The sequence below is a fragment of the Dufourea novaeangliae genome, unplaced genomic scaffold (assembly GCF_001272555.1).
Source record: "Dufourea novaeangliae isolate 0120121106 unplaced genomic scaffold, ASM127255v1 scaffold172, whole genome shotgun sequence".
NCBI lineage: Eukaryota > Metazoa > Arthropoda > Insecta > Hymenoptera > Halictidae > Dufourea > Dufourea novaeangliae.
Window position 1 is genome coordinate 726,640 of NW_015374058.1, and position 26,280 is coordinate 752,919.

At 41.7% G+C, this 26,280-nt stretch overlaps 2 protein-coding genes across 2 annotated transcripts; one reads left to right on the plus strand and one right to left on the minus strand.

Moving 5' to 3' along the window:
- Positions 1-9,811, minus strand: LOC107190019 (protein FAM73B). Its single transcript, XM_015578735.1, has 7 exons — positions 9,748-9,811; positions 2,512-2,699; positions 1,586-1,723; positions 1,377-1,489; positions 1,126-1,294; positions 792-1,025; positions 1-709 (listed from the first exon to the last, which is right to left on the minus strand). The coding sequence occupies exons 1-7, from the start codon at positions 9,809-9,811 to the stop codon at positions 392-394; spliced, it is 1,224 nt and encodes a 407-aa protein (XP_015434221.1). The 3' UTR covers positions 1-391.
- Positions 6,644-26,008, plus strand: LOC107190132 (protein unzipped). The gene is made up of 5 exons (XM_015578885.1): positions 6,644-7,078; positions 23,595-23,793; positions 24,310-24,695; positions 25,041-25,375; positions 25,456-26,008. Exons 2-5 carry the CDS (start codon positions 23,595-23,597, stop codon positions 25,949-25,951), a joined length of 1,416 nt encoding a protein of 471 aa, XP_015434371.1. The 5' UTR covers positions 6,644-7,078; the 3' UTR covers positions 25,952-26,008.
- The last annotated feature ends 272 nt before the right edge of the window (positions 26,009-26,280 follow it).

Here is a 26,280-nt window from a genome sequence, read left to right on the forward strand (position 1 = left end):
TCTTCGCTTCATAAATTAAATAGTTGCTCTATATTTAGAAAACAATACTGTTATCAAAATAATAGATCTATTTACAACATGATTTAAATAAAAAGGGGTCTGCCGGTGGGTATAGTAACAAAATATATCTGATAATGTATTTGCATTAAGTTTTAAATATAAATGTTGAACGTGGCCACAGCAAATATATTCGTTAAAAGGAACATCAACGCACGTGCTGTTCTATATGCTTCGCAGCAATTGCAAAAACAACAAGTAGTTCAATTGTAACAATTATAATCATTTAATAAAGTGTCGCACCTTTTGTTCTATCGCCGTGTTTATTCAAGTCTACGGATTGTTTTGTATATATTAAATATTTCTTCTGAATAACTTGTTTGCTTACGCTTGATTAGCAGCCTTCTAGCGAAAGCCTTTGATTTATATTCTCGACCCTTATCTTCATTTCCCTGAGTACATCTTCGGCTAGATGATCGACGTCGGTGTACCTTACTTTAAAGAAATTAAATACATCTACGAGGAATTCAACGACTTGATCCCTGAAATAGTGACAGGTGGAACGTAGGTTTCCTTCCGAGCCTAAGAAGCCCCAAGCAAGTACTGGAGAGACTTGTTCGGAGATCGAATAGAAATGTGCCAGGAACCCTTTGTCGTACTTCAACATTTTTCTTTTGCTAACAAGGATCGACCAAACCGCAGTGCCGATTGCCTTAAAACGAACGATTAACGATATAAAATAACCAAAATCACGACACAAACGTGACTGACCACTCTTATGTTCAAGTACTCACGGTTTCACAGAAACTAGCCGATATCCATCGGTTCTGCGTGAGAGATTTAATCGACGACGGCGGTTTCTCGATTTCCTCGAACGCATCCAACAGAATAAAGTCGATAAGAATATCGTAGAAGTTAATACATTTCACGCCTTTCGCCGTTAACTCTTCCTCCATAAGACTTTGACTCCGTGGCTCTTGCAAGAACTCCATCATCCGTTCGTAATGCGTCAAGTAATCCTTAGGATCCTGGACATTGGAAATTGATATTGTTAAAATATCGACTGCGATTTGTTTGTAACGTTTATAATTTTCCCTAGCGGAAATAAATGATGCATGTTGTGTATACCCTGTCTGCATACATGATCAAATCACTAATGACTTGTCGGCCTATATCTTCGATCCACACTTTGGCGGTTGGTATAGTGAACAATTTAGTATACGCTTGTCGCAAACAATAAACTTTTGCTAAATATTCAACGTCTGAACCGCACTTAACCAGTTCCGTGTGCAGTCGCCTATTGGAATATAACAAATTAGAAAATGCATCGCACAATACACTGCGTAAAAAGGAAAAAAAAAAATAAGAATCTCCTTTACCTGCAAGGAATACCTTTATCCTCGTGTTGTTTGAGGGCAGTGTGGTAAAGTTTTTGTTTCTCGAAGTGCGGGAAAAACTCGGAAAATTCCTCGAATTCCCGTAAATCTGCCACCTAAAATATTTCACAGTTAACAACGGACAAGTATCGAATATTAATTAACATACATGGATTGAAATTCAGAGGTTCAAATTGTTTTCAATAACTTACGCCGTCGCGCGCAGACTCGAACGACTCAGGCGATGACGCAGCGTCCGCTTTGTCTTTTCCGGATATCCGGGTACTGATGTTCGATGGCTTGTGGCTTTCAACGCTCTCCTGGCTGTCGTGGCGAAACAGTACCGAGTGCTGCGGACAGTATTAAATTTGATTTCATTTTGTAACAGCTTGTAAATTCGCTTTAAATCGATTAACACTGCGTAAGGGGGGTACGATAAAAAAAAATGACGTCTCGTTTTCTTGCAATTAAAAGGAAAATCATTAATTGACCGACACCCCGTTGTCAGGACACGTAAGAATCTTTTGTCATTGTGAGTACATAGTAGACGCACCGTGGGCTTAGATTCAAACAACCAACGGTCCATGGTGCCATGAACTTCCTATGTAATAATTCCTCCTTGCGTTAGGTCAAGTGACTCATTCTGCTAATTGCCACCGGTCAGTTATCATTTAAATTGGATTAATTCTCAGATATTTTTCCTTCTTATAGCAGAAAATGTAACTGATGAGTGCAATGGAATGGAATGACAGCGAATGCAGCGTCGGACGAAAATTTCGCGGGACAAGAGAAAGAAAGAAGGAAATAAAAAAAGACAATATCGAAACAAGAACCTCACCGGCAACATGGAGAAATTCGCCCATAGTCGTGATTAAAACCGTTAACGATCAACCTACTTTCTATGCATCTAGGTATCTCGAAATAATCGTTTATAACGAACTGTTAAAAAGAGGATTCGTAGCGGTTCGGTGGTTGAAAACTGTTCACCGTGATAAACACAAGCTTCGCGGTATAACGATATAATAATTCCGAGAGTAACGGAGATTCGCTTCGGTAAACAAAAAATGGAAAGAAAGGAAAACACTGGGGGGAGGGGAGAGGGGAGGGTGAGTAGTAAACCGATCTTTTGCTGCCTTACCTGGTCGATAAAGAGGAGTTCCGCCTGGCTCTGGATTTGATAACCCATGTCAAGAAGGTCCTGGACATCGTGCGTAAACGCCGCATCCGCCTTGGACGGTAATGCGAGCGTGTCATTACTGAGAGAAGAGCTGAACGCGGTGAGCGCATCCTCCCAGCAGTAAAGAGCCTTTTCCAGCGCCTCCAGTCCTGTATCGTTAAAAGTCAGGGATCATTTTACGTTTGTCAATTTTCATTCCATCCCCAGAGGGGGCGGCACACGTGCCTCTCGTGTCGCTAATAATGAATTCGGACTCGGGTTAATTCGTTCTCGGAAACCCCTTATTCGTACGACGAGAGGAAAGAGTTCCAACATACGAAATTTAGCGATTCGCATTCAAAAGTATCGATACGTATTCATTTTTTTAGTATCGATGCATATAATATATTGGTCAGGAAGTATGGATATTAAAGCATATCGATACAATATTAGTAGAAAGAATAAATCGGTAAGAAAATTATCCCTTTTTTCAATCATATAAAATCAAATAGAACACTCGTTAACGTATTATGTTTTTGTGTACATTGCGTTCACTTGTTTTTTGTTTTAAAAAACACGTAATTAAAACACGGGGAGTACCGATAGAACGATGTATCATTGCCTAAAATATCGATATTCATGAACTGATATATGGATATTTACGTGTGTCGACATTGTATCGGGCATTGCTAGCGCGAGCAACAGTGACTAAACATACATTTATATTCATATTCTGATCTATCGAATTGAAGGTCTATCTATCTATTGGAAAAGTGAGGATGAATTCACGACTGAAAAATCCTCTCGCGCCGTAGAAAATAATTTATCGGTAAATCAAGGTTAGATCTGCAGGAATAATGTTACACTTTATCGACGTTCTGAGATACATCCGTTACGGTTCCTTCACGGACGAAGGAAAAGTGAAATCCACGAGTAAAGGACAAGTGTACCCCCTCCTCTGCTCTCGAAGGAATTAACAGATTAATTCAAGCGCTGCGCAATTAAGATTTCAAACGTCGCCTCCTTCGACGAGGAGGACGTATACACAGTTTTCTCTGTTTACTGCTTTCGTCAACATAATAACTACGTTCTCGATCCCTCGAACGTGTTACACAAATTCAAACGTATCGTCTCTTTGATCTTTATTGCGACTCGTTCCCGTTTTCCACGTTTTATCATTATTGATTGCTAACACTGTTGCATAAACGATTAAAGTGCTTGTGCCGTCGAACAGATGTAATATGTATTTTTAAAACAACTCTATACATCACTGTCAACTTGGAAGCAGCAGCGCGTCAAAGTTAAGGAAAATTTTCAACTGTGTCATTTAACGCACTAGCCGTACACGTAAATACATTCTGAATGTCAACGCAAAAAATTACCAAAAAAAAATCGTCTTTTGAATTCATGTTTTTCATCTTTCGCTTGTTCGATATGACCTTTCAACTATAGTTCATAACTGTTCCTGTGTTGGTAATCTTGGATTTAATGCTTGTACCGAGTAGTGTACAGATCGAGCGATTATGTATACATAGAAAGGGATAGACTTTCACTTCCTTCTCAGTTTAGGCACCGTTCTCGAAGCTATCCACGGGCGACTCGAGAGGTCCTCTCGTTTTTGTTTACACTGTGAGGTTAAGTGTCGTCACAGAACTTTCTATGCGATAACTGTTTTTCATAACTGGCTTTTTTCCCCACACGATTTCTACACTCGTTCTGGTCCATCCACAGAGAGGTATTGATTTAGTAACGACTCGGAACATATTCCAAAGCCTCGGAATTTCGTAGTGATCCATCGTGTAACCGGCGTTATATCAACCTCTCGCATACGGTAAACAAACTATACAGAGGCTCGTACGTATGTTTAATTTTTTATTGTCCTATATCTTCCAATCGACGAACCAACGAACTATCAACCATTTATTTGTCCACTAAACCATTAATCGACTTTGTAAACTCTGAATATCAAATAAAAAAAAAACAGTTTTCGTTAAGCTGGACGTTAATTCGTACAATAATTCGAGTAGTACATATACCTCGAAACGTTCGAGTGGTCGGCTCGACTTGCTTTTCTCCGACCAACTCTATCCCAGACGGGAAGAGGAAACGACGTCGCGACTCGGTACTTGGCACTCGCACAAGTGGCAAAGGCAAGTTCAACGTCTGATTTTGCAACGGCAGAAGATTTACAAATGAGAGACCCTGTGTGTGCTTGGCTGGCGTGTCCGGACAGTCAGCAGAGAAGTAAAAGGGGTTGAGAGAGCGAGCCTACTTAACGTTGTCACTGTCGGCAGGATTTAAATTCCGAGTCGGTGACGACATTTCGTCATGTTCAACGTTTCGTTCACTTCGTTTCTGTTTCGGTTCCCCGCGCAGACGAAACAAATCGTCGAGGACGGAAGTCGAGAGTAGCTCGTATCAATTACGAAGGATAATCGTCTGAAAGGTGTGTCCATTATTTTCAATCTGCGACAAGAATAAACCTCGCACCTACGTCAGTGCACTAAATGCCAACCGACATCTCGTTAACACGATGCGACGGAGTGCATACAGAGTGATGGGTCCGTGAGCAAACAGGTTCGAATGTATTATATTCATATATGTATATGACGAAAAGTTCATCATCTGGATCGAAACACAGTTCGATGTTGTTCGAACTTTTCGAATGTGTACTTATACGAACATTTTCGAACTGAACGTGAACACTTCATACGTGTACGGCCAACGTGGGGCAGGAAGGGTGAGAATGAATGGGCCGTTTCCCTTCGATCGGAATTTTGATTTTTATTTAAGGCCGTTTTAACTGCCACAGTCCCTGTGAAGGGGGATATGCACGGAGAGGAGAAAAAATATGCGCAACAGAGGGAGCGAAGATGGGGTGTGTTTGCCAGTGACGTACCTATACAAACGTGAATCGAATCGATTGTTGGCAATACATCGAAATGATGCACTGGATAATTCTTTTTAAAATCAATTATTATTGTGAATAATTACTTACACCGTAACTATCACGTGTACGCAGTATTTTATACCGATGTCCAATAAATCATACAATTTTAAACAAGTTGAATGACAGCTGATTAAAAAAGGGATGAGATTACACGACAGAACAAACGTAATTCATTTGAGCTACAAAAGGAATCGGGTTTTAATCTTTCAACTCTTACGGCTCGGCGCCGATGGTCGTTATTCTTTCCGTAACGATCGAAAGCCGAACGATTCGAAACCTTTACCACAAAGCGCCGTTTAATTGCTCGCCCGGGGGAAATAACGAACCGAAGCATTCGAAATAATAAAGAAAACGTATTCAGAATTTTCTCGTACAGAATCCGTCCCGCCTGCAATCGGTGCATAAAAGTCTTCAATACAAAGTAGAATCTCGGCCGGATAACCTGAAAGATGGCACGAGAGACTCAGTCCTTCAAGAGTCTTTTATTCAAACCTAATTGAACCGAGTGTTCTTAACGCATTGTTCGCTGGGTAGATTTCCCAACCAAACAGAACCTATAAATACAAGGAAGCAAAATTTCAGTTTTAATTCCAATTGCCGCAATCCACATAATTCTAGAATTTAAACAATTCAGATACAATGTCAGAAGCGTCATGTGCTATCTGGGCAAAATACTTGAAAATAAATACATTAAAAGTGTCGATATTTACCTATCGGGATACGTGACAGAACCATCTACGGGGAAATGAGAAAGGAACAACTAATGTATGTATCCTATTCCGATAAATGAAAGTTCATATGGCAATTACAATTTTATTCCATAATTCGAATGTACGTAGCTTGTATCGCTGCAAGTAGGATTGAGAGGGTTAACGAAGAGACCACGCGAGTCTTACGGAGAAGAGACAGCCTTTCATGGGGCGACCAGCCCTCGAGAATTCTCTCTTTCTTGTCATCCCCCGTGTTAGAGGAGAAAGACACCCAGGAATTGAATCCAGCACTGCGATGCTGCCGCCGCGCTGCCGGATGGTTGGCGTCAATAATACCGAAGTGACGTAATCCGTTTCGAGGTTCGTTATTGGAGGATGTGTCATCCAATGGGGAGGGGTCGATACGGCAGCTGGGAGGCGCGCGCGGTCTCAAAGTGTGCTCCAGGCACGCGTTGCGGCATCGCGCGGTTTGTCGCGGTGGCTAGTGCTCTTCTGGAACCCCGACGAGTCAGGTCGTGTAGGAGAACGATACACATACACGCGCGGAAGAAAAAGAGAACCGTAGACGAAACTGCCAAGAGGAGAAACGAGGACCGTCAAGTGAGAGAGTGAGAGAAAGAGAGAGAGCTATATACCAGCGCGACAGAAGAAGGGAGAGGGTGGGACACGCACTGGGTCCTTCGCGGCTGGCGTCAGTTATTCGGCTTGCCGGGTCTAGTGTGCATGTAACTCCGAGGATCTCACGGGCCGTTGACACACACGCGGGGATTTACTAACGAGTACTGTTTCGAATAAAAAAACAAACAAAAAAACAGACAGGACACCTAGTGCCACGTATACCCCTTGATGCCAGTATTCGGACGTTAGTCGGATTTAAGATAATGCAATAGTAAGTACGACTGTTTCTCCTACTCTATGGTTATTGAACACGTCGTGGCCGTTCGGTGAACGCGTTTTATCATCGTAACAGCACAATTTTTCGAAATGTATATCTTGCTCGCATACCGTGTGTCGTGAATATTAGTTTTCGTTGCGTTTCGAAATCCCCAGTGACTTTGAATTCTGTTGAAAATTGTGTGTTGCTCGTCGACTGAACAGGGGTTAGGCCTGCACGACGGTTGGAAAATTCGTGAATTCTGTAACGGGACATAAAATTGATTTTAAAATAACCAACGTTTCAGTGGACACATCGATTCTGACCACGTATCGGTTGGCCAATCGTGATATAGAGGGAGGGAAACGATGAAATGGTAGATTCCAAAATATTGCGTAATTCGCCAGGGGGGAGGGAGATAACGAAAGGTCGAAGGATGTGTAACAATGTGTCTCGAGTTTTCAGCGATGATATTTTCGATTCTGTGTTTTTGGGATATCGTTCCGGGGATCCAGGTATAAGTTCTGTATAGGTCAAGTTCAGGGGTCAATACCTCGTACCCGTTGAATCTCGAATAAAAGTGAATGCCGTAAATGTAGCAAATAGGCACCGCGCGCGCACCGGCAGATCGATGGAGGTGCCTGGTGCGCTGGTGAACTTGGAAATTTCCCTAGCACACGCGCACTTCCTGCAACTGTGATATTTGCGAACACGATGTATCCTTGCTCGTGGCAACCGTCGCGACGCTTTTATTAACCCTTAAAGATAAGAAGTGATACAAAGGTATCGTTGTTACATATCCGACAAAATTATTTCACGTTTAATATATATGTGTATATATATATATTAACACAGAAAACTGTGCGAACTGTCGAATAAATTAATCCTTGAACAACATTAAAATCGATGCAACATAAAGTATATAAATGAAGTAGTAGATTTGAAATATACAACCGCTATAAAGATGTTAAAATATTCAGGAATACGAAATAAACTGCTTTCAACGAAACGATTGAGCATCTCGATGATCAACAAGGTAATCAACATCCTGTAACGTCAAAACCTGTTTTAGAATAAATATGTATTATAAATGAATTGCAAAAATAATACTTATCGTATTATGTTTTTTCTTCTTCATGGTGTTGATTTAACTTAACCTTTGAGATGCACAATTTGTAAATGTTAAAATAACGTAAGCGGTTTTGTAACAATTAATACAAATAACATAAGAACACTGGTGCATATTAATGAGAAAGTTTTCATCTGTTCGTGAAATTTTAAAAATATTTTCAATTCGTATGCCCCGCCGTTTATAGAAATCTTAAATGGTTAAAAACGTATAATAATCGACCCTACACGTAAACGGGATCGCCGACGCGGATAATTGAACTGTACTCACGTTCGATTCAGTTAACGAACATGTACCGGTATAGGGCGAAAAGGAAACATAATCGCGCGTCCGCACGAGACACACCTAACGAATAATATCCTAATTAGACACGGATACGATTACGATCTACTACCGTTTTCATAACCATAATACCGTTCATAACATCCCTATTCGAATCGATTAAGAATAAATCGAACCAATCAATATAAATGAAACACGAGAAAAGAATATTTAATATTAGTACATCAAGCGTACTATTAATTTTATTAGTGTATTCGTATAGATTGAGATTGTTAATATTAATATAATTGAACATTACAATTCTGTTCATCTCGGTCTTTATGCACTCACAGAATATCCGAATGCTCGAAACACGATAAAACGAAGATCCCAAAAATGTTCGACAAAAACTGTTAACCCTTTAAGTGTTTTCTTTCATTTTGAAAATGTGCATTTGCGTGCTTAATTATGTTTAAGCCATGAAAAATTTAATAAATTCTAATAGAACGACAAAATTACTCTTACGATACGAGCATCTACCTATTGTCAAAAAAAAGTAACTGTTTTCTTTCTTTTCTATATTTGTCCTAAAATATTCTAAAATGTGTTAAAATTGCCAAAATGTTTCTTGTTTTATCTATATTTTAATTTAAAAAGCAAATGCAAATGTTTTGCTTAACGACTAGTATACTCGATATACACATCGAAAGGGTAAATATTTTTTTTTTGAAAATTATTCTGTAAAAATTCGAATCTACACAAAATCCCTAATCCTAGTAATTATAATCGAAAGGAGACTGAAGACTTTATACCCAATTAGCGATAAAATCGTAATAAGGTCCGATCCTCAAACGGCATCGAAGTCACGATTCGAATAGTAGAGATTACAAATTTCACAGGATTCCCCGCGAAGAAAGTTTCGATTCGTAAGCGTTCGAGAGAGGCAGGATGGGGGGGGGGGCTCTACAATCAGGGGCGCCAATCTGTTAAACCGTAAAACTTGGGAAAGTACGGTGCAGAAAGGAATTTATTAATAAAACCGTCGGGGTGGGGAGGGGGCGGGACCTTTCGAATCGATAGCGCGCGAACCCACTGGATAGCGGCTAATACGCGTACGACCTGTCGATAGATGCAAATGTCCACGGGTAATAAACTAGATACACGACATGATACCGTGTCGGTTATTAGGTAATAGTGGATCTCTCCCCATTCTTTGTCGAGGATGCTCCGACCCTGATGAGGCTAATAAAAGTGACATCATTATCGCTCCACCGCCAACGAGCTTTTAACCTACGATGGCTGTACGCTCTGATTTTCATAATCTGGTTCACATCATCGTTGCCATCTCCCAACCCCATTTTAGCTCTGTGTCGGTGCCACTCTCTCTCTCTCTCTTTTTTCTACCATAGCCACTGTTCTCTGTCGCGACAAAGAACGCACGGAATGGAAACAGGCTTTTACGTCCTTCGAAGTTGTTTTTCGCGTGAAAACACCTGGTACATACAATGGACGCGTGTTGACGGAAGCGATGCGGTCGTGAAACGAAGCGGGGAGAGCTAAAGTGCTCTCACGTTTAGGGTATAGAGACACTTGGGACGAAAGAATTTGCAGACGTTCGTGAAAGTGACGTAAAGCTCTGTTTCGCTTCTCGCGTGAATTGGGACACGGGTCTATGCTGACCCCTTCAGTTTTCACGAGCAGTAGCTCCTCGAGGAGATAGTGCCTCGAAAGATATGGTCCAAATGGATCCAGGCTCTAGGTCTTCCGAAAGATGACCATTGCAAGTGCTGATCGCTAGACTGTTTATGTTAAATATTTTCTGGACTAATTCACAAAGATTGGAGTGAAATAGAAATTTGTTTGCCCTATTAAGGCTTCCGTAAAATTCAACAGAAAAGTAAAACCGCAGTACACACTTGGTTAACCCTTTCGATCTTCATGTCAAGTATACTCGTTATTACGCAGAAAAAATTGCATTTGCTGTTTAAAGTAAAATTTAGGCAGAACAAAAAGCATATTCGTAGTTTTAACATATTTTAGGAAAAAGAAGAAAAAACACTAGAAACAAAGATCTGCTGTATATGTGCGAGGGCTGTTTGATAAGGCAGTTACTTTTTTTTTTTTTTTTGACAATGTCCCTGGTTGGTTAGAGGGTTTACAATCGCGATCAGGCTTGTGTCGTTTCCACCAAGCTGCATTAATATTCTCACTATCCTTGGATGAGGTAAGCATTTAGAGAGCATATATACCGCGTAGAACGGCAAGAGGGTAAAAGGTGTATGTACCCCCCACCAGCATAGCTCTCTCGCCTTCGTAAAGTAGACCGACGGAGGTCAACACTGCACACACGGGCTACGGAGCCACGTCAGCCGGAAAGAGATCTTCTCTATCTCGATAAGCCCGAGAGGCTCTCCAACGCCTTCAGACTTTGCTCTTCTTCCCGGTGATGTTCACTCCGTCCGTGAATTCATTCGATATCGTGTGCCCCAAACGATCCGCGAATACTCAGAAACTCTTCCAGACACCGACAAATGCCTTCTTTGGAATTTTTCTCGACTCATAAGATCTTTTTCATTTGCATTGATCGGTTCCAAGTCTATACTGTTCGAAAAATGATCTCTGATTGATCTTACTGTGTAACCAGTTTTCCCGTCTTGATGATTGATTTCGAACCCCTGACCTCTAAAGAGACTGTTAATAAATGTGCCAACATGGCTTCCAGCTCTAGAGACAATCGGGAAACTGTTTGTTCCTGAACTGATCTTCCTTCTGATCTTGATATGACGAACTTAACGTTCTTAGTTAACGTTCCAGACTTCTATCCGCAGTTCAAAATCTTTCGAAGTAACTACCTGGAATTCTCCCTCAATCACTGTAAAACAATTTCAAATTACGTAATCCAATTTTTGTAATCTGATCATTCCTAATCCAGTTCTGGAATCTGATCATTCTTAATCCAGTTCTGGAGTCTAATCATTCCCAGTCCAATTCCGGAGTTTAATTATTCTTAGTCTATATCTGTAGATTAATTATTCTCAGTCTATTTCTGGAGTCTGATCATTCATAGTCCAGTTCACACCCACCTCCACTATCCGAACAGTCAACACCATCGTTTGAAGACCCAGATCTCGAACCCTTTATCGAACCCCTTTCCAAAAGTCTCGCCAGTTTCCTGGCCAACTTTCGAATCCCTCGGAAAATACTCTATTCGGATCACTCTTGATTCCAATCGAGCCTCTAGCTGTTACGGAGACAGAGATCAGTGACACACCCGGGGCTCCTCGTACCCTTTAGAGGAGGCAAGTACATTTGAATTCATTGAGCGGTCATCAAGGGATTAGAGCATCATTCGGAACGGCTGCTCGTCGTGGGCGTCCGGCTCTCGACGTGGTTTCGCAACAGCTCGAGGCGTCCGCGCGCGGTTACATGGAACTCCCTGGTTTCGAGTTCCTGGAAAAAGACGCCGATGGAAAGTGGCGTAAGGTCGCCAGTAGTAGCTGCCCTCCGCGACGCAGTAATTATTCATTGATTGTCGCAAACAGGGGGACACACGTTGGACACGGTTACTCATGTTTTATCTTCTATTGCCCACCTCTGGATGAGATCACTCGGAGAAGGGCCTGACTTCGGTGTCTACACTTTTAGGCTCAAATCCTTAGAGGATTCATCGTCCTAGGGGTGTTCCCTTAATTTCTAGGCTGGACATTATCCAAATCAAGACCTAAACAAGACTAAATCCATATCAAATTCAAACCTAACCCGTTCGTTCCTTCCGTAGATCACGTTTATCTTTACGTCCCGATCGTGGAGCCCGATTAGAATCGCGTCAGTGGATCCACAGACCCGTGAGAAACGAACAAGAGAAGGAGAGCCTCTCTCTATCTGTGCGCCGTGCGCGCGGCACCGACATAGCGGTTTTGTTTTTAAACGGAACCCCAGGGAGGGGGGAATGAATCATCCGTGGTTACGGGATGGAATGCCACCGGGATTAGCGATAGAGAGAAAGAAACAGGATCAACAGTTAGTGAAATGGGGTTCACGGATCTCCCTCGGAGAAGTTTCGTTTTCTCGGAGTATCGTTTCCTGGTTTATCGATCCTCCTATTGCTGTGACTCAGCCCGCACCTTCGTACCGGGTTTCTCTCGCGGGACCTTTTGTATCGAGGGTGGCATCAAGTTCCCTTGGTCCTGGATAGATACACGCACCGCCTCTCGAGAGATATTGCAATTGTTTCACTAGTATCTTTGCTGTCGTAACAACTCAGACAGGTTACATCGAACCCTTTGGGATCTTTGTAAATTCCTTGTTCGAGGTCAGTTAGATTTTTTTTTTAAATTGAGAACCCCCATTTTTGATACTAAAAATGGCAGTTCCCATGAAGAAAACCGAACTGACCTCTAAATTTGACCTCTGATGCCTCGTTTTAAATACTAAAACTTTCGTATCAAACATATTTTGCTAAAACTTCATCCTTCTGGGATAATCTAGGGTACTTATCTGTTCGGTACACCTTGTATATCACAATTACGTTTGACCCAAGAAAATCGGACGATTTTAGTGTAAATTTACAACGGCAAATATATACCCAAGATTCTGTGCCTTTAATTCTACGAAGTTAATTAATTTCTCTCCCGAGAGGCTCATAAAAAGCTTCTGATATTCGCCTAACTGACTAACACTTCCGCGTAACAAAGAGTGTAATTTCAATTACGGAAAACAGAGACGAGAATAGAATTACATCCGTGAATGAATGTGCTTTCGTTCGATTGGACTATGATGGTTAAACGGCCGCGATGAACGGGTTACAAGAAGACGACGGCTACTTATGGTGTAACCCCTAATGGCCTAGAGTAGAGTCTTCCTCTGGGCCCGCGGCACCAGTGGCACCGACACGCCGATGACGAAAGAGGGAGGGGGGAAGGGGGTCTTGTCCCGCTCGTAAACCCGACGGTTAAATTTTCTGCTGCACTCACGGGGCAATCGAGGGACGGAAATGAGTTTAACAATGACTGCAGAGACGACGATCCGGTTGCATAGGTGGCCTTGGCAGTGATAAATAGAGAGCCGCAGTCGCGTAGCTTCTAACCCATTGGTCATTCTATCATCCGAACTGTCCCACCCGAGAAAAGCAATTCCCAATATCGTAATGGAATCTCGAGTCTTCCGACTTAATTGAAAGAACCTTGCCAAACCACAGTCGACGTTAGTTATTTCGTTGCATTTCATAATTTTTTCACTTCTTTTCTTTTTATCACTTACCTACCCGAGTTTCTAGTATTTTTTATTATTTATTGTTAACCCTTTAATGCTCAGACAGTTAAATCGTTATTTTAAAACGATGAGACTGATATCTGGACCCCAGAGGCAGAGTGTATTAAGTCGCACGTTTTTCAAACTTTAGAGGAGAAGCAAATCGATGGTGCGAAAACTTTGTAACTTTGGGACCTTTCTGTAAGAATGCAACGAGAAACAATTGCTTCGTATTGCAACTTTATCAAAATTTTTTTTACACATTCAGTAAACTAATCTTTCATTAGAAGAAAAACTCAAGTCAGTTGGAGTAATTTAAAAATAATGTTGTTAAAAGTGTTTGAAAGTTTAAAAAGTGAAAAAGTTCGTTAATATCGATTAGAATATTTTCAACAAGTTGTCCCTTTTGCCAAACTTGGCGACAGAAGTAGGAACACGTTCATATTCTGTGGTTCTAGCGTAAATCATCCTGAACAGCATTCGTGTGTAGACGCGGGCGTGCTCGGACGATTAACGGCTCAATTTTCCGCAGCGTCTGATCTTGAACCGCTCGTGTTCCACTGATCCGGGCCGATTGTACGGGTCCGAGGACACGATCGCGACGGGTGTTAGGCAGAAATCACGAGTCTGTTGTGTGTTTAATTGCCCGCGCAACCTCCTTCGAGGATTTTTCGGGTCAAGGAAATTCCGCGCGCCCGGGGATTCATGGAAACGACGGACGATCCACGTGAACACAAATGATTTCTGCTATATCGGGGCCATAAATCCGTCCGACTGTACGAATCATCGGTTGTGTATCACAGGACACTACAGTAAATTCTCGATAAATGTTCGAAGGCTTCTTGACACTGAACATTAAATATTTCGTAAACTAATTGCCATATGCGGTTGTAAAAAATATCATTGGATTCAGAATTCGAAGGTTTATCAGTGTGTAAAATGTTATTAAAAATCAACGTTACACCTGGGGACCTCCCCTTGTCAGGGTCGAGGAGCCTTCGAACACTCGTCGAGGATTTACTGTAGATTGCCTTAGGATAGTAGGACACTCCAGATCGATGCTGTTTAGTAGTTGAAATATTGGAAATATTTATGATGGTATTAACTAATCTTCATGGTGTTCACGAGTTACAGTAAATTCTCGATAAGTGTTCGAAGGCTCCTCGGCACTGAACGTTAAATATTTCGTGATATAATTGCTCTCGTTTCGAGTTAAAGCCCATGGCACCGACGCGTACACACTCACCAACTGTGGATAATGATTCACACACGGTTTCCTGGGAGCAGCGGGGTTATCGATTAACGCACACGTAGAACGCCCGGACACCCTGGTTGGAATCTGATCAAGTGCAGGTTTTGTCGTCTATAAATAGTATTTAATAATGTCAGTCGGTCGGCGGTACGGAAGTAAATAAGGTGTGTATGGATTACAGTAAATCATCGATAAGTGTTCGAAGGCTACCCAGCACTTAGTGTTCAGACATCATACCCACTATTAAGCACTTGACTGGTTCTATGGAACCCTCCTAGTGGTGGTGATGACGTTTAAAGACTCAGTGTTAAAGAGCCTTGGAACACTCATCGATAATTTACTGTATTTCGGGGGTTTCTATGATTGTCTTTTTCCCGAAATACGGGTCCATCAAGGTTGTAAAGGTCACTCATGACCTTAGAACAAAATATAACTGGACCACGTACTCGTAGACAGGTCCCAGGTGACCCAACCACAGGAATACGATGGTTAACAATCAAGGCTCAATCGGAATATCGTTTTAGAATATTTAGACGCACTGTTTCACCAGTAACGACGTAATGTGATGTTCATAAGGTTTCTATATAAACATAAATTTATAGAATAAACGAATTTCTGGCAATTAAATAATGGTGTTCGTATAGAAATTTCGTCCACTGTATATTCCCTTGAAACATTCAGACTTTCATGAGGATGTTGAGAACTGACTGTAGTTAGCAAATGATCGTACCGTCGAAGAGGATCCGTAAAATTAATAAAAAAAATGTTTTTTAAGTTTCTAAATTTTGTGATCGCTTGGGCTACATAACCGTAGTTACAAGCTTGCTAAATCTTTATCCTGGACCACTATTGTCGGTGTTCGCTTCCCGATCCACAGCCCACGATATTACACGATCTGATTCAGAGGGCGGTTCGCAACAAACGCTACGTATAAACGAACAAACGTGTTACGATCGTAGTCTAGAAAGAGAGAAAGAGAATCGCGAGCGAGGTCTTTGTTCCATTGTTCAGCGATGAGTCCGTTGCGCCCAAGGTGTCTCACCGTGACGCGTGTGCAGCTCCGTCGCCCCCGCGTTGGAATTTACTTCTTCCTCGTCATTACTGCAGTCTGAGTGTTGTGTCCCCTCTCCCTGTGTGTGACGTATATACAGGGTGTCCCAAAACAGGTGTAAGTCCTTAAAAGGGAATCAGATGATAACAAATGAAATCCAATTCTTCAGTTTCATTTACTATTCTACGAAGTGTCCTCCGATGAATACCGATTTTCTTGTTCATTGTACAAGCGCAACGCGTGGCTACCGCTACCGCGGGAGCTAATCCGGCAGACTTGCGCTTTGATTGGTCGAGGTTTTTCGTTAATATCTCGTTAACAAAGCCTCTGAGAACTTTTTCGCTAAGGAAACAATTATTTCAAATCACCACAGGAATTACAACCGTTCGACGACTTACGCATGTTTTGAAACATCCTGTATATGCATTTTTTTCTTCTTCTTTCGTCTCTCTGGAGATTCGACGAGTTCCCAGCGTATGCACGTGGCTAAGAAGCCAATCCACAGTTGCGTCTTGGTAAAGAAGTGGCCGTGTGTGTCGAGTGGTTGTCGTCGTGGTCGTCGGATCGCGGAACGGGCGGGGCGTTATCATGGTAACGCTTGATACCGTCCGACCGTGGAAAGTCGATACCTTCCCTCGTTTCGAATTCAACGGCAAGGGCAGCAGGCCCTATCCGACGAGCCGTGACCAGCGGTGCCAGGAAAATTCGAGCAATTTTTCTATCAGACCGCCGATTTTCTCACACGGGAATCATTTAATCTATCCACGGACAGATTATATAAATTCGAGGGCTCGCGTGTGACCGAGATATTATACTCGTACCCGCTCGTAAGTGTGTTAGGACACTTTGTCCTGTGAGAGGAAAATGTGATGGTTCGCGAAAATTCTATACACTTCAGGCCACGTTTATTATATCATAGTGGAATAAACGTTGCCTGTTGAGCTCTAAATGTCTCTTGGACAATATCGGTTTGGGACTTTCCAAAATTTTTTTTTTATTTTAGTATGTTATTTTTTTTTTTTAAATGGTGGGGTCAGTGAATCATTGTGGTGTTACGGGTCACGATTGACCCAGTTGCAGCTTTTGATGGTTCCTATTCTGAGGGTTAATATCGCTTTCACTCTATATAACCTTTCATTCCAGAATTATTTAAAAATTACCAAGTAAATATTTTGTTACATTTTTGTGTATATTACATGATATATCAATGATTCACAAGAACACTTTAAACATTTTGAAACTATCAAATGTCATTTTTCATTTGTTGCCATTTGACAACTTTTTTACTTTCATCACTGTTCTGTATAAATAACGTTTAGTACAATTGTGCAAGAGAGCCCAGATCTCACGGTCGATTAAAGAGAACATTATTTTGTAAAAATTTCGAGATGAACAAGACCAAAGATGTGGTTTATTAAACTTAATACATGGATCAGGAGCAATAAATAGAGTCAACAATTAAGGACTCGTCTGGATAATGTATGTATATAAGGCAATGAAGAGAAACGTTGAGACACAGGTGGGTCTCACACGTGTGCGTTTGGCCGGCGTCGAAATCAAGGATAACAACGAGGAAGAAATTAGTAATTCTAATAAAACCGCTTTGTCAGCGATGTCCATTCCCACACTGTGTCAGATTCGACGATAACGAACCTCGAATGACGCCGTAATTGGAGGTTCACGTGAGACTGTACCAAGCTAAAACTTAAGTCCACTCGATCGTACGTAATGGCGTCATTTTTACATTACGAATCATCCCTCTATTTTCATTTGAAACATCAAATTACACATAACGTTTCGCATGAACGTGCAAATACACAGCCTATAGTACTCAAAAGATTAAATTTTCCCCATACAAGCTTAAAGGATTTACTATTCCTCATTTCGAAGAGTGTCTAGATCACAGTTCTTTCGATCATACAAGTTCTAGAATCACAATGTCCGGTTATTAAGGGGAGATTCTCGTAGGTAACAGGTTCAAAAAAAAAAAAATATTTTACCTTACATAAATCAAAGGTAATATGGCGCCACTAGAAGCCTGGTAACAACGTCGCGAGGCGTCCGTGGAATCGCTCGGAGATCGAATCCAGAAAATACCGTCACTTTCTCTTAAATCACCGGGCAAACCGCTGCTGCCGCGGCATCGAGGCGATTCGCGGGCCGCTAATTCGCCGCGTGAAAGTCAATTGTCTAATTTCATATCGGGCAACGTTTCACCCACAGGAAATCTCGAGACTGCTTCGAACCGGGGAATTCGTTGGGAGGCTGGGAGGGGGGCAAAGAAAATAAAAAAAAGAGAAAAAAGTTTCACCAAGTAAGTGCCCGCGACGCCAATGCTTATTAAACCGCGAATGCGGGTCGTTCGCGAAATTACAGGATAATCAGAGATTGAACCTGTTTTTCCCCCGTGCCCGCGTTGCCCGAGAAGGTTGAAGACTTTTTTTCCTATGGATTCTCTCTCTTGTTGCACGTTTAGAAAGTCGCCCACCGGGGGCCGATAATAAAGGCTGGTCGATATAATATATCCGTACGGTGGGATTCTTACAGTTTCCGTTGCGTGGACGTAGGAGAAACACGATCGTATGCAGAATACCTTATGAGGTTGTTAAACTTCGGGGTTATATGGAGCCGCTGGCCGGGTCAATAGTGACCCAGTCCACGGAGTACGCGTAAACAGTTGGTTTGTCGGTATGGAACACAGGGATGGTTTCTTTCGGGGTGGGTCACAAATGACCCGACCATAGGTTTAATTGGGAGCTGACGAGAAGACCTCCAATCAAATTCGTTCGTGACAAAGAGAGCGAACGGGATTCACAAGATTAAGCGAGATAGAGCGATAACAGAGTAATCACGTGGTACTGACGTAACTATGACGTAGCGTCTTGCAGTGCTAACCATTGGTCGACGAAATACCCCTCTTGCCCCTGTGCCTTTCAGTTTGCCGGAGAACGACCCAATCAGCAGCTCCCAACTGTAGGTACCAGAGTGTCTTTTGGTACTCTATATTTGTTTGTACTTTCTTGGTACTTTATACTTGTTTGTGATTTAGAATAACTCTTGGAAGTTTATGTTACTTTGGAGTTTAGAATAGCTTTTCTGGAAGACCATGTTTGTGATTTAGATTAACTTTTTTGAAAGTTTATGTTTCTTAGTGCTTCGGAATAACATTTTTCGAAGTTCACGTTTGCAATTTAGTTTGCAATAATATGAATCAGACAACTGATTCACGGTCCTTCTGTCGCAAAAATCCAGAGACTTCCGGGCCCAGTGACGTCATCCACGCGGTGATTGGGCCCGAAGGTCGCTGCGAATTTCGCGAAGGCCCCCGCGAGACGTAATCGCCATTTGGCGCGCGCGTACCTCGCCGCGGTCTCAATTAAATAAACTCGCCCCGGCATTCTTAGCACCGTAGAAAAGACTCTTGTGTTGTACATACAGTTAAGGTCAGTGGGTCGGCGTCGCGCATCATCAAATGAAATATACGAATACACCACAGTCTGACCGAATTACTCGAAGGACGAGACCGCCGTTAATAATGCATGTCGCGGCACACATAGATCTCCTCCGTGCCCTGTAAATCTTATAGAAACCAGACTGATGCGTCCGTGACTAGGATATGCGCTATTCCCCCTCTGCACCCCTTTCGTTCCCCGTCTTATCGTGTTTTTCTTTCTCGATCAATGTTCGTTCCTTTGATATTGCCGCAGCCCCGATACATCGATGGTCGTAAAGATGTGTAAACGAGGCAATTTGTCCGTAGACTGAAATTGTCTTTCGCAACGAAGGGGTTGCGATCTCGGATCTTGCTTTCGGTTTTCACCCCTTAAACTATAGACTATTCTTCTTAGAGACAAATTAGCTTGTTTTTTTTTTGGTAAATATTTACAATAAGGGAGCCACTTACAATTTTGATAATTTTTTTTCGGTAACCTCTTCAGGGACGAATTTACAAATTTATAATTTTCCAAATTATAAACACTTTTTTCCTTTCGGTTTAGGCAAATCACTTTCTCGCTTCGCGAGCTATCGGTACACCGTATGTAAACAATGGAGAAAATTGTGAGACTAATAAAAATTGTAGATAACCTTCTGTAACCACAAAGAAAGAAGCAATGATACGGCAATCCATTGTTTCCATACAATAACTGCCGAAGAATAGTCACTCGATTTGACCAAACCGAAAGAAGTTGTTTATAACTGAAAATATTAATTTTTCGCCTCATGTTTGTCACGACTTTTTTTCATCGTTTGACGAGTACTATCTATCCTAGAAGTTATGAACTATTGTATCTGAATATATTGTATCTTATTAGTTTGAAATAAAAAATATCGATATTAAATCGACCTATTTTTCTTTACGTTTTTTCGAGGGAATACTGAAATTTCCCAACCGGAAACATTGAGATCGACTTTACCATCAGTGAAACTACGGATCCTTGTTGGTAAAAGTTCGGTATTAATCGACAATAAAGAATTTGACGCACTTTTAAAATCAGTGGTGCACCGATGCAACAGTGAAAGTTGAAGGATCAATGTCGAACGGAATGTTTTATTACTCCCGGATTCGTTTCTATTTTAACATCGAACGAACAGGAATGTGGAGGATTTTATTTGCCAGTTATTCAGCGTGCTCGACCGACCGTCAACGGTTCCTATCTATGGTAGAGCAGGACAATGGGATATCTCGCGGCATCGAACCCGTTCCTGTTGATCGTTTCGATCAGAGCACCCGTAACAATGGTGCATCCGCGGAAACTGCGAGGGGAACGGAAACGTGTATTCTCGTCGTGACCAGAGGATCCGAGCAAGATCAAAAGAATTTATAGAGTACTGTCACGGACCCAATTCCTGATGAGTTTAGTATATACAAGGTGGACCAGAAATCGTAGTACAACCAGGCAGGGGGTGATTCTACATTAAAAAAGAAAAAAATATTTTGGTATAACATTTTCTCATTCGGGGCTCCGTTTTCGAGAAAATCGACTTTAAAATTTGTTCAACTTGTAAATGATTTAGTACAATTTGCTATAAATCTATAAAGAATTTCGAACAAAGGGTGAAAAAAAAGTATTACCTCATTTTGTATCGATCAAACGTGGAAATTGCAATTTTTATAATAAAGTAATATTTCTTCTGTGCAATTTTTTTTTGTCGTCGAGCTATTTTACAGTGTGCAATCGTCGGAGTTTCTCGTCTTGAGAAAGATCTCGAAATGTTCTCCGGGTGAAATTGATCTCGATAACGATCCGAGAGAAATGATTTCGAAAGCCAGAGGTGAAGCGCACAGATGCTCTTTCGCCGTCCCTCAGGAGGGGCGGAGAGCGTGTCACGCTTTTGTTCGGATTTTTACGCAACCAGGACAAAGGGAGTCTGCTTCTTTGTGACCTATGGCCCTCTTTCACCTGGCAAAAGTGGATTATGCACACGGGTCTTTTTGTGATCCGGGACGAGCACCGAAAATATCGGTAAAACCCCGCTTCTAACGACCTTTCGTTCACCCAATGACCTTGTGCACACGATCATTCAAACGTGAAAAAAACCACCCGAGCGTCCACGGATGCGATATCTCGAGGACTTCCGGTCGTAACCCAGAAATTTTGAAACTTCTTCCGAATCGTTTAGTAGCTGTTTAAACAGTTCACAAGAATCGATTAGATGTGAATTGAATTAACCCTTAACCTCTTTAGGGACGAATTTGATCAGACCAGAAACAAATTTTTCTTTTATTTTAATTGATAGGGTACCTTGTTTTACAGGGGAATTTCCTAGTGAATATTTAATTACAATTTTGAAATGATGCTTGAATAAATAGAGGAACTACACGGGGTTTTTGTTGATCTTTTAATTTAATAATGTTCTACTTGTAACGGTAGATAACTAAGATGAAAAGAAAACATTTTTTCGATTAAAAAACTTTAAAAAAAAATAGAAGTTACCTCTGTACCAGTAGTCTGTATAAAATACACCATTTCTGTCCTTCAGGGTTCATCGACGAATTCGCTACCACCATTTTGTTCCGACGTCGTTCATCTGAATTTAAATTTTAGTCAAAATAATGCCAAGTGCATAGTTATACGTCGTTCGAGTTCATTTATCGTAAAGTGGGTCTCCGATGACAAATTGAAGGGAAGACGTTACAAGTCGTTGGGGGTTACAATATGTCCTCTGTGTGTGTGCAAACGGGCACATCGGGCAACACAACCTCGAGAACACACACCACACGCGTTATCATGCTCCAAAGGTGTACTCCAGTTATCCGTGAGACCCTCGAGTCGAAAGGAAGTCGCGAATGCAGTGGGCCATGAACGTTATAAAATAAGTGTATTATCACGTAAACGGATACGCCACGGAACCGTTACGGTAACTCGAGTAGAAAGTATACCGGGTACGCCGTGAAGTAAGGAGCATGGAAAAATGATATATTCATATACAAATAATTATACATCAATTGGATGGGGAAGAGGGGGGGGGGGCAACTATAAAAATCAATCGAAAATCTTCAATAATACTTTCAACGATATGACTGTTTTTTTAAGAAAAAGCGACACTGACAGTGTTCTTCTGTTTGTTACAATGCCGTTTCTACTTATGAAAAAACTGTATTACACATTTTTTTATGTATTTAGTTCTCCACGAGGAATCATTGCCTGATCGTTTGCCCTACGTCTTACTGGAAAAAAAAAATAATTTTCATTCCTGAACATTTTTTTTTTTTTTTGCTTTGTTTGGTTTCAACCGCGGGATCAACGTGACAGCAACACAAAAAAAAAACAATCGTGTTTCGCTGACCCGGGTGGTGGTTCGTTCCCGCGTATTGGTTTCATTTCCTCGCGCGCTAACTCGGGCGCGAGAGGCAAGAGAGCCAAGCCAGAGATCCAGTTATACTCGGGCTGTGTTAAAGATACGCTCTGTAAGCAAGAAACATAATCACAAAGAGCGGTATTACTGTTACAAAAGTTAAGGTCGCTGGAACACGGCGCGCGGTTAGTTGTATTGCGCAACACTCGTGTAATCCTCCCGGTATGTGGCCAGAAATATTTCCGTGGATACACACTTGTACTGTTTTTAACTGGATGTCCTTACTTCGAGACTCTCGTTAGTTCTTTTGGTTGCCGAACGCACGTGTCCCATCTGTGTCGTGAACCACCTCGATTACATTTGCATTCATTGTCGTATAACCTGAACACGCCTGACAGACGGTTTTTCGTACACACGATGGATTCGATCGAAGTTTGTACTCCGACGAGCATACTCGGCTTCCACTATGGGAAAAAACGGCGTAGAAGAAAAGTCTCCTACCACTTGGTAAATTTATTCCAGGTACTGAAATAAATGTTAAATCGAATGTTAATTTGGTATAAATTTCAGTAACTCCCAAAACTAAATGGTAGCAGGCCCTTTGCCAACTTCACTTTTTCCCCTAGTGGATGGCCGAGTGTTGCTCGTCGGTGTACAAACGTTTAAAAAAAAAAACGTGTTACGCCTACAGATACCAGAAGCCACAGGCACTTTGTGTTACATTGTAGCGTTAGCTTGTTAAACAGTGCCGCACACACTCTCAAAATGAACAATCGTGAAATTATTGCAGATGTCTTGGCAAAGAGTCTACCTTTCCGTGGGACTGTTCGGTGTCCTGCTGCTTCTGACCAACGCGGATAACAGCGTGCACATATTGTCAAAGTATAATCAACTGGTCACCTCGACCACCCTCAAATGGTTGCCCCGTGCGCACTTCGATCGGCCGAGCGAAATCGTGATCGGTGGTTTTGAGATCGAGGAAACTGAAGGTACGTTCAACTGAGATCACAAAACACAGAGAACCTATTATGTATATTAGGAACCCACGGATTAAACGAAAAAGATACATGGTTAAAATGGACATTGAGTACTCTTGGTTTGTAGCTGGTCGAAACTGTGGGCTTCACGACGGTTGGTATCCCCGTAAAGAGCACCAGGAACCGGAAAATTTATCACTTTCCTAACGTATAGTTAAAATCTACAAAATAGAATTCAAATTGTTTCGTTTCTTCTTTGAAAAGTTATCCCCTTAAAGTCTCCCGCGCGTGGTTTCCGTTCATCAGACTTGGAGACATAACCGTGAACATCCCTGTCACACAACAGTATTACCAACCGTCGCTAAAAGCCACAACACGACATTTCTTTCTCGCTTAATGTTTACAGAGAGACGTTGTGGTCCGTCCCCTCCTCTTCTTCCGTTTCGATGGACGCGTACAAAATATAATTGTTTCGTTCCGCCCGTGTCTAGACACCATCATTTCTAACGAATTGTCAACGTTTCGCAGACGACTCGTACAATCAGGCGGAGAAGTCGGAGAGAAAGAAGCCTCTGTACGTGTGCCGGGTGTTGCACACCACTGTCTGGGTGGCTGGTAGCCAGAAAGGCGACCAGAAACGATGCACCGTGACGATTCACGGGACCGTACAATCGTACGAGAAGTACGAATTGCTGGAGAACGTGGACAATGCCGCACGCGTCAACTGGGAGCACTGGGATAAATACAAGCCGACTCCCATTGGTGCCGTGGCCACGGAAAACATGTTCGTCGCCCGGCACGCGGCAGCAACCCACAATGACAAAGACGCGCCAGACGGCGCGGCGAGGTACACCCATTATATCGGAACCTTGAATTCAAACGACAATCTCGGCTCTATCAGCTACGTGAGCGATGTAAGTAATTGCTGCGCACCACCGAGGTCCATTGTCCGATTGTTGAGAACGAAATCTCGCACGGTTCCAGAGATACCACCTTTTCAATCATTTTCTAACCCCACTAAGATTGTAGCAAAAGTAGGAATACAGTGTCGAATAGCTTATGGTAGAAATGGAGTTTTTGTAGATGTGCGAAAACATTAGGACTGATTATGAGAGATGCGGGTGGTTGTCGAAAGGTAGAATTAGAGTCTGATAGAGCAGTCTATTTGTATATTAAAAGTAACGAGTCAATACAGACTTGAAATAAGAAGAACTGACCAATGAAAGGATGCTGTTAAAAGAGTGTTATTTTTGTAACAGGATCTCACAGAAGGAAATGCGAAGTCTGGTGATGTTCTGGTCGAGACAGAGCCGATATACTATGATCTAACAAGGGTTAAATTGAACTGGTCTAAAAAGCGTGTAATGAAACGTACACCCCTTGTATTAGGGAAAGCAACGATTGCTAATAATGGACAGGAAGCTGTAAACATGGCACAGGCTTTTGGTTACACGTACAAGTATTCTGTGTACTGGGGGCAAGGGCATGCTATCTTGAAAGGCCTAAATACATCGATCACATTGACAAATGGAACGGTTTTGCCGAAAGTAATGTGGGGTACAATGGAGATAAATAATCGTACTGATGTGTATATGTAAGTATTATATGTGTACAGTTATTTGCAATTACTTGAAGTTATTTTCTTACTCTTATCAATTTCGACCATGATGACAGGGTGGAGATATTCTTGGAGCCTGGCACGGGAATAAATGTCACTCTAAAAGCCAATTACACTGATATGGAAGTACAATATTCCGGGACATTAATCTCTCATTACGAGGACGGAGAAACGAAATCCCGTGTGATCAGCGGTATCCGCAGAGAAGAAACTATGTTTGACGTAAAACCAGAATTTGGACCTATTTACTTCCTAAGTAATTATAGCTTAGTTCCTACCACCACGATACCGCCCACTACAGAAGCAACTACCACTGTGATGCCACAGGAGTATATTAAGGAAACTCACAAACAGGATATGGATAACGAAGACCACGACGAAAACATGATAATACCCCCAAAGAAGTCAGACATGTCGAACATGCAAAGTGACGACGGTGGTCCACTATCGCTAAAAAACAAGGTAGAAGCTTCGCATTCTGGAACATGTCTGCATAGATTAAACATTATATTTATACCTCTATTAACGATTATCGTCCATAGAATCACGTGAAAGTACAACTCCTAAAAAGAAAATCCTAAATCCTAAGTTGCAATAGTAATATATTCGTAGAACAATATTGAAGAAAGATAACAGAAAAAATATGAAATTGAAAAAATGAAATGTTGCTGTAATTTCGTACATAGTAATTATGGCACGAAATAAAGCTCCTTGGTTAAATTGCTGACTGTCAGGGCTGTGATGTCAGCGCTGACATATGCTTGCCTATAGCAAAGAAATACCTTAATGATGAGCTAGTCTCATGACAATGTTAAGTACAAGCGATCGCAGCCAATGTAAATGTTAACAGAAGAATCGTTAACATTACCTCTATTGTTGAA

Bases quoted from the DNA above. Each gene is read 5' to 3' on its own strand.
- LOC107190019 (XM_015578735.1), bottom strand. From the start codon at position 9,811: ATGGGGTTGGGAGATGGCAACGATGATGTGAACCAGATTATGAAAATC. The intron at 1,490-1,585 runs GTAAGTTATTGA...GAAATATTTTAG, and splicing joins TCGAGTCTGCGCGCGACGGC to GTGGCAGATTTACGGGAATT. The intron at 1,295-1,376 runs GTAAAGGAGATT...ATATTCCAATAG, and splicing joins GATAAAGGTATTCCTTGCAG to GCGACTGCACACGGAACTGG.
- LOC107190132 (XM_015578885.1), top strand. From the start codon at position 23,595: ATGTCTTGGCAAAGAGTCTACCTTTCCGTGGGACTGTTCGGTGTCCTG. The intron at 24,696-25,040 runs GTAAGTAATTGC...TTTTTGTAACAG, and splicing joins CTATCAGCTACGTGAGCGAT to GATCTCACAGAAGGAAATGC. The intron at 25,376-25,455 runs GTAAGTATTATA...CCATGATGACAG, and splicing joins AATCGTACTGATGTGTATAT to GGTGGAGATATTCTTGGAGC.